The following is an 8,505-nucleotide window of genomic DNA, read 5'->3' as shown; positions in this document are numbered from 1 at the left end:
TTTTAAACAGGGTAGGTTTTTTTTGCACGACTGCCACCTCGAGTCTTGTTTATAGTACAAGGTACTGCAACTAATGAAGAAAAGTGATGAGGCCAGTATGTTTTTTTTGCCAAAGTATATTTTTGGATTGCATTGGATAACTTTATTCATCCCGTATTCGGGAAAGTTCATTGTGACAGTAGAAAGAAGGGGGGAATGCAGATACAGAAAAAAAACCCATATAGTTACAAGTTAGACAGTACAGTTGCAAAGGCCGCAGAACAACAAATCAAAAGCACAAAGTACAAAGCAAATGGGATCATAAAGAATCACCAAATCAAATCATTAAGACAGAAAAGCAGCAAAAACACAAAACGAACAAGAGTGGACGAAGCTACTGCCACCAGCTGCCACTTGAACGGCACCATGTTATGTAGGAATATTGTGAAATTTTGGATTAAACTCCAATTTTTTATTATAAGGTCACCCTCTACTACTTGCTAACCAATCTGGTATTAATCAGTACTTTAAAAGTCCAGCAACAACAGAAGTGCATTTTAGTACTAAATGTTAGTGTATGAAAAAACAATACTTTATAATATATGTATTTTATATTATAAAATATAAATAGAGGCATGGACCAATGGTTAGAGCATCCGCTCCACTGTTTTTAGATCACTGGTTCAATCCCGGGTGCCCATTTCTGTGTGGACTTTACATGTTTCACATTGGCTTGTGTGGGTTTCCTCCTGGGGTTCATCTTCTTGCGGCCTGCGTTTGGCTGACCACCAGTTCGGGATGTCCCCCACCTGGTGCCAAGGGAGGCCAGGATAGGCTCCAGCACCGACCCTTGGGAGGACAAGCGGTACGGAATGAAGGAATGCTGAGGGGCGCATAAACCCAAAAGCAACAGTGGGTGACCTAGGTTTAAATCCAGTTCGGTCAACCTGTGTGGAGTTTGCATTTTCTCCCCAACCTGCGTGGGTTTCCTCTGGGTACTCTGGTTTCCTCCCACATTTCAAAAACATGCATGGTAGGCTGATTGGACACTCTAAATTGCCAATAGTTATGAGTGTAAGCATGAATGGTTATTTGTCTCTTTGTGCCCTGCGATTGGCTGGCCACCAATTCAGGGTGTAAACCTCACCTGGGCCGAAATCCACTGGGATACGCTCATGAAAGCCCCACCCCCAACCCTAGTAAGGATAAAGCGGTTCAGAAAATGTGATGAGGAGATAAGCCAAAATCCCACCACTAAAGGTTAGTTGAAAAAAGGGTTTATGGAATACAATACGCAGACAAATGTTACAGCAATTAACAAAAATCTTCAGGAATATTGGTTTCAACTAGACGAAAAAGACAATTAAAACACTGCAGGGACATTTTGTTGTCCAAAAAGTGATGTCCTTATATTCTTCTATCTTCGTTTTTAGCAGAATGGGCAAAAAAGAAGCACCCACATGGAAATCCTCTCATGAATCCTCCTTTTCTTGATATCTGTAACACACAATCATCAACAAATATTAAAGTAAATATTAAGTGTAACTTTGGTTTGTGAGATTTGTGAGATTTGAGATTTTGTCACCTGCAATGTACACAAGTGAAAAAAACTGTCTGGCCCTCATCTGCAGATCGCATTTGCCTGGTGTGATAGATCATGCCTTCTTTGTTGCAGCGAGAACAACGTCTGTCGATCTAAAAAGTGAAACATCGGTGATTGACAATGAGCATATGTAATTGAATATTACATTTGAGAGACCCCTGTGTGGGCTGTGTGGGTACTCGGGTTTCCTCCCACATTCCAAAGACATGCATGGTAGGCTATTTGAACACTCTAAATTGCCCCTGGGTATGAGAGTGAGTGTGAATGATTATTTCTCTCCTTGTGCCCTGCGATTGGTTGGCCACCAAGTCAGCTGGGATAGGCTCCAGCACCCCCATGGCCTTAATGATGATAAAGCAGTTCAGAAACTGAGATGAGATTTGAGAGGCAGGAAGCATAATTTCCCATCTTACCACAGGACCCTTAATTTTAGAGTCATCGCCATCATCTTGAACCAAAGAGGACTTGTCCAATGGATTAAAGACAACAGTTGAGTGAATCTCCCGTCCTAAAAACTCTTCAGAGCAAAACATTAACACACATTTATTTATTTCTCATTTGGACAAGTGAATGAATAGTAAGTAAAATGAGGGAGGTATAACAGTACCTGAAACAGCGATTGAGAAGGAACAACGGGGGCAGCGGACTGTGTTTTCAAGCCCCGGTAGAGGAAGAACATTCCCACACTCAGGACAGAAGTTTCGATCTCCATGAAAACATGACATCTGTGTATCATAACATAGATACGTTAATTTCACATTTCACCCACTATTCCTTTATAATCGTTTTCACTCATTAAACCGCTGAGGTGCAAACAGGAACGTGTCTGTGTTCAGAACGCCGACAAATATGATTGCAGATATGTCGAAAAAGTACTAAAATTAAACATGAACTTTAAATAAGTAGTTTCGCATTGGAACATACCTCTATGCCGTCAAAAATAACGCTGTAAATTATGATTATTTAATCAAATTCAATGCAAACCTTTCGCAGGTCCCACTATGGGTACTCTAATCGTACATGTGACATGTAAGTGCGACTAGATGCAAAAAAACACGCATTGAGCCATTGAGAACGGCCATTTTGTGCCAGTTCAATTCTATGAAATTATGGAAATGTACACATTTCACAATTTTCAACAGGTTTTCTAACTTCTAAATTTTACATAATTTACAGGTGCACTTATATTTAATATAATGCCGAATTGTGTGTGTGCGCGCAATTCTCCCCCAACATCACGCTTTAACCATAGTGACGTTTAGTTATAAAACACTAACATTTGGGGAAATCCGTCAAAACGTAAGAAAAGTATTAGTTGAAAAAAAATCGCCTTGTTTGCCTCGAGAGACTGCCTGAAAAATCTTCTGATCTAATATGGCTGGTGGTTTGTACGCCGCAAGATAGAACTTTTTACATCTAATGACTTAAGTGATATCTATGGTAAAAGGCACTGGTCGCAGACAAATGACGCCTTATCGTTCTTTCATTCGTCATCTTCCATTCATTCATCTTCCATTACCGCACATCCGCGAATGGGTTACGGGGATTGGTGGAGCCTACCTAACCCAGGTTTCGTCCTAGACTGGTCCCCCGTTAGCAGTAGGGCACACAGAGAGACAAACGACCAAATGCACTCACAATCATACTGCCACCAACGGGAATCGAGTCCGCGCATGCCTGCACCGAAGTCAGTACTTCTACACCTCGAGGCGGCGCCCTATCGTCTTTTCTCGCCTAAAGCAACATTGTGCTATACAGTAGTTCCTCTAATTTTGCGGATAATGTACACCAGACATGGCCCCGATTATTAAAAAAAAAAAAAAAAAAAACACAAATTAGAATCACCTTTATTATTACTACTGAAATTACTACTGAAAAAGGTCTAATTAAAATGTGCATTTTGCCCTATATTTGGTGTGGATCTCTGCTTGTGGTGAGGCATTGGCGTCTTTCCAGCACTTCAGTTAGTTTCCTCAGGACCTGATCATGGCGCCATCTGTTGCATCTCTGAGAAAGTCTTGCAACCTGACAAGATGCGCTGAAGGCTAGCGTTGGGAGCGTTCCAAAGTGTGCAGCATACCTCCTTCCCGAACCATTGATGGAGCTTATGGGGACAAGGAAGTGTGTCATAGGTTGAGCGAAAGAGAAAACTGATCTTTGCCTTTGGGATCTTCCGCAGGTCGGACCAACTGATTTTTTGGTTGACAACCTTCCAGATTGTCCAGCTTCCTTGGGCCTTGCGACACTCCCTCATTCTTGTCACCTCCACCCAGCAGCGGTCCGCGCATTTTCTGGCGACGCCTTCAATCGAACCCTCAAACTATTTGGCTATAAAAACTCTACTGCATCGACAGCTGTGACACATTAAAAATAATCAATAATAACCTCATACAACTAAAATGTTATTTAGGATTATGGACACATTTTACTCACCAAAAATCCTTTTTAACTACACGATATCCATCCTCTTTTCTTCTTTTCTATCGCCATCGAAGCTAATGATGAAGGTCGAGCCTGTCCCGTCATGTTTCTGGCATAGTCCGTCTTGAAAATGGCATAAATCAACACAATATATTTGCTTGTGCAGCTCGCTCCAAATACAGCTTAGTAGCTCTCGTAGTTAGCGCACTGAAAGTGGTAGACACACTCTTTTCCCAGCTGGAACAGGCTTGCTAGCTTTGCTAGGAGTTTACTGCCATTTGTTAATGATGTCCATTTTTTTCTGGAAAATTGCTTTGTGAGCAAATCTGCAACCAAATCCATTTGCTTTCCTCCGTCGGCCATTGTGAGTGGAGTTTGCGATCTCTGGCTGGCTCACTCTGGCTTTGGCCCGCCTACTTGATGACTAGCCAATCATAGTTGGTGAAAGTGACTACGTATCTATATGCCTGCGAAATGGCCTTGGTGTCACAAAATCGAATTCTGATTGGATAAAGCAACAGTCATATCAACGCTTGTTTAATGCAGCAGAGCCCGCAGAACTAATTGTGAAGGCCATGAAGCAGATTTCTGACCCTGGCAACAAATAATGGCTGAAATGTGATTGGTTAAATGCTTCAATATGAAAACACACATCTGGAAACAATATAACCAGGGAGGGAAGCAATATTTAATAAGTATTGATGGACAAAATATGATATATGATTCAGATATTTCTTCGGCCAGCAGAGAAGGGCCTGGCGGCCCGCCACTGCCTCCGCCAACACCACCTCCTTCCTCTCCTTATGGTTAGCCCTGGACGAGAATCGCGGTGTTTCTCCCAATCCTAGCCCTGCTCTTCCTGCCTGAACTCTGCCCATGATCTCCTGATGCTGCAATCTATTGATGGCTTGGTCAACCTCGGCCTGGGCATTCCACCTCCGGCCAGTGGGAACTGTGATTATAGCGTTCCTTTCTGACTGGTGAGTGGACTCTCTTAGCTCGAGAACCAGTGTAGACTTCTCTCGCCTGTAGCTGACACTGATAAACTACATTGGCAGTTGCAGAGTATTCCTTCCAAAGAGGCCCGTTTTGGAAAGGCACCATGGTAGACCTAGCCACTTCCTGATGAATTAATTGGCTTTTCCATCCATTTTGCTAACAGATCTTGCTAATTTTCAAGGGCCACATTACTCTTTTGTAGAGTATGAACTGGTAGCACAAGACCTTGAACTTTCCGAGAGTTGTCTCATGATGGTGCTTTCCATTTGTTTATCAGACAGCTCTGTGGTGTACTGCCTCCCTAGACTTTTAATGGGTTGCTCAGAGAGGAGGGGGATTCTTTCTCCCCGACAATAAAGATGATATTGTCATTTCTGACTCCCCTTCTGAGTGACAGACTACGGGATTTGGAGGGTTTGATCTTCATCCTGGCCCACGATGTTGACTTGCTCATCCTCTTCAGCAGAGAAGATGTGCAGGCTGGTGTCTGAAGGAGGCTGGTGACATCGTCCATGTAACCTCCGGCCAGATGGTAATTTGATTCATCCAACCATTTGTCATGCTCCTATGAGGATTACCTCAAAGGCTGCCACAAAGAGGATTGCAGATATGGCACACACCATTGCAATTCCCACTTCTAGCCACTGCCACCCGGTGGTAAATTCCTGGAGGGCAAAGCTCAAATGCAGGTCGCTAAAGTACAGTGCTACCAGCTTCTTGATGCAGGGAAGCATGTGGTATAACTCCAAGGCGTAACTGATGTGGGACAGATACATACGCATTGGAGAGATTGAGGCAAATGACGTGCTTGTCGATCTTCTCCACCTTGGCCTTCTGGATCTAGTCCCAGATCATAACATAATTCTCTAAACACCCTAGGAAGCCCAGAATTCCTGCTTTTTGGCAGTTGGTATCAATGTAGCCATTCTCCAGAAGGTAGGTGGACATCCTTTTCGCTAACACCATGAAGAAAATCTTCCCATCTACATTCAGATGCTTCTGAATTCGCTTCTTTTGGGATGAAGATCGGCACAGCTCTTTGCCACTCCGATGGAATGAGCTGCTTCTTCCAGGCAGTTCTCATTAGTTCCCAGAGTAGTTCTAATACCTGGGGGCAATTTTTTATACAACTCCATTAGGGTCCATTGCTGATGAGGACTCTGCCTTCTTCACTGCTCGTCTAACTTCGCTGAGCTTGGGGGGCATGATGTTAAACTCAGCGGTCGGTGGTGAGGGCTGGGGTACCCCGGTGTTCCTAGTGGGACGTCTCTTAGTTCATCGCTGTCCTGCATTCTGACATGCTGTTCCATTAGCTCACTGGTGGTATCGAGCTTTCTGGACTTCTCCTCAAGCAGTTGTATGGCGTGCTTGTAAGGGTGCTTGTAGAACCTGGCTCGCTCTTTCTGCTTCCATTTGCTATGCTTGCAGATGTGTTCAGCTCTTCGAAGCTTGGATAGTCTTTGCCTGACCTCTTCTCGCATAATTTTCAGGCCCTCTCTCTCAGACTCAGTTTCCTTCCTCCAGTCTGCAGAGTTGTCGGCGTATTTGCACAAGCTGGGCGATCTAATTTTCCCTCCTTCCCCTGTCACTTGGGGTGGTCTTCTGTGATAGGTTCATTAATAATTATACTTTAATATAATTATAAAACACTGCAGGCAGAAATTTGATTCAATTATTGACATTTAATTAAATAGGCTTCTTTGATGAGTAAACTTATAAGTGAGAATACATTCAGACTTCCTCTCCGTCTTAGAATTATCCCCCCGAACAGTAATCCCTCATACAGTTTTAAAGCCATAAATCAAAACAATTACAATGTTACAGATTGATCCTAACCCTAACCCTGTGTTTAAGCAAGAACAAACAATCTTTCATTCGACATAACAATTCTATAAAGAAGCGAGAAAGGATGTCACAATGTAGGAACACTGCGAGTGTTCCCGGATTTGATTGATAGCCATCCGCTGGTATCAAGAGTTCTTCACGGCTCTTCGTTGAAAACCCAGATCAACAGTCCTCAGAGCCCAGGACTGGGTTAGATGTCAGGTCAACAGTCCTTGGCACGAGGACTCGGTGACTTGTTACGACCCCGAGTTCTCTTCAGACAATTTGAAGAAGCGCACATACAAAAATGATTAAATGCACACACATATATATAGTAGTATTACAGAATAAACCCAACATTCTGCTTGAAGGTAAATTCCCCGAATCTGATGCAGGTCTGGTATATAACATTTCCTAACAGGTTGATTTTGGCTTTGACACCTCCCCGCAACCTTTCATCCAGGGTTTTCATCAGGTATGTGTCTAAAGTGCGCCACATCTCTGCTTCGTTTGATTTTGGCCATTTGATTTTATTCTTCCTTTTTGGTTTTCTTGATCTCTGCTTGTGGCTCTGTTCTGTGTGAGATGGGGGGCAGGGGGTGTCTTGGTCTTGGTGTTCACTTGGGGGCTCAGCCTCTGCCGAGGGGTTTTCTTCCTCTGCGTCATCCCAGCTTTCAACAACATTGGGTCCTTTGACACTGTGGTTTTCAACCTGGCTCCTGGTCCCTCTTATCTCACTCGCTGCTGCGGTGCAAAGTCGCCGTTGGCCTCTGATCAATATTACATATGGGTGAACAAAAAAAAAGTGATTAAATCCGCTGGGTCAAAAATATACACACAGCAGTGTTAATATTTGGTAACATGTGCCTTGGACATTTTCACTTCAATTAGGTGCTTTTGCTAGCCATCCATAAGCTTCTGGCAAGCTTCTGGTTGTATCTTTAACCACTCCTCTTGACAGAATTGGTGCAGTTCAGTTAGATTTGATGGCTTTCTGACATGGACTTGTTTCTTCAGCATTGTCCACAAGTTCTCAGTGGGGTGTAAGTCAGCGCTTTGGGAAGGACATTCAAAAACTTTAAATCTAGCCTGATTTAGCCATTCCATTACCACTTTTGATGTGTGTTTGGGGTCATTGTCCTGTTGGAACACCCAACTGCACTTAAGATCCAATCTTCGGGCTGATGATTTTAGGTTATCTTGAAGAATTTGAAGGTAATCTTCCTTCTTCATTATCCCATTTACTCTCTGTAAAGCACCAGTTTAATTAAACGCAAAACAGACCCACAGCATAATACTACCACCAATGTGCTTGACGGTAGGCATAGGGTAGGTGGGGTTAAAGGCCTCACATTTTCTCCTCCAAACATATTGCTGGACATTGTTGCCAAACAGCTTGATTTTTGTTGTCTGACCACAGATCTTTCCTCCAGGTCTTATCTTTGTCCATGTGATCAGCAGCAAACTTCAGTCGAGCCTTAAGGTGCCGCTTTTGGAGCAAGGGCTTCCTACTTGCACGGCAGCCTCTCAATCCATGGAGATGCAAAATACGCTTGACTGTGGACATAGACACCTACACCTGTATTCCAGCAGCTTCTCATTGTTGGCAGATCTGTTTTTTGGTGATTCTCGAATGAATCTTCACCCTACTGACCAATCTTCTCTCAGCAGCAGGTGAT

At 43.4% G+C, this 8,505-nt stretch overlaps 1 protein-coding gene across 3 annotated transcripts; it reads right to left on the bottom strand.

Annotated features, from left to right (window-relative positions):
• Window positions 1–1,239: 1,239 nt before the first annotated feature.
• Window positions 1,240–3,299, bottom strand: polr1h (RNA polymerase I subunit H). 3 transcript variants are annotated; one of them, XM_077743438.1, is made up of 5 exons: window positions 3,221–3,299; window positions 2,190–2,307; window positions 1,996–2,099; window positions 1,565–1,674; window positions 1,240–1,476 (listed from the first exon to the last, which is right to left on the bottom strand). In XM_077743438.1, exons 1-5 carry the CDS (start codon window positions 3,224–3,226, stop codon window positions 1,452–1,454), a joined length of 363 nt encoding a protein of 120 aa, XP_077599564.1. In that variant the 5' UTR covers window positions 3,227–3,299; the 3' UTR covers window positions 1,240–1,451. The 3 variants fall into 3 exon arrangements, with proteins under 3 accessions (XP_077599564.1, XP_077599566.1, XP_077599565.1); XM_077743440.1 differs by lacking the exon at window positions 3,221–3,299 and adding an exon at window positions 2,567–2,682; XM_077743439.1 differs by lacking the exon at window positions 3,221–3,299 and adding an exon at window positions 2,507–2,671.
• Window positions 3,300–8,505: the final 5,206 nt, after the last annotated feature.

This window comes from Stigmatopora nigra, chromosome 21 (assembly GCF_051989575.1).
Source record: "Stigmatopora nigra isolate UIUO_SnigA chromosome 21, RoL_Snig_1.1, whole genome shotgun sequence".
NCBI lineage: Eukaryota > Metazoa > Chordata > Actinopteri > Syngnathiformes > Syngnathidae > Stigmatopora > Stigmatopora nigra.
This window is presented reverse-complemented; position numbering and strand designations above follow the sequence as displayed.

Excerpts from the sequence above, each read along its gene's own strand:
- polr1h (XM_077743438.1), bottom strand. Across the intron at positions 2,100-2,189 it reads CTTCTCAATCGCTGTTTCAG|AGTTTTTAGGACGGGAGATT; the intron begins GTACTGTTATAC and ends TTTGCTCTGAAG. Across the intron at positions 1,675-1,995 it reads CTAAAATTAAGGGTCCTGTG|ATCGACAGACGTTGTTCTCG; the intron begins GTAAGATGGGAA and ends TTCACTTTTTAG.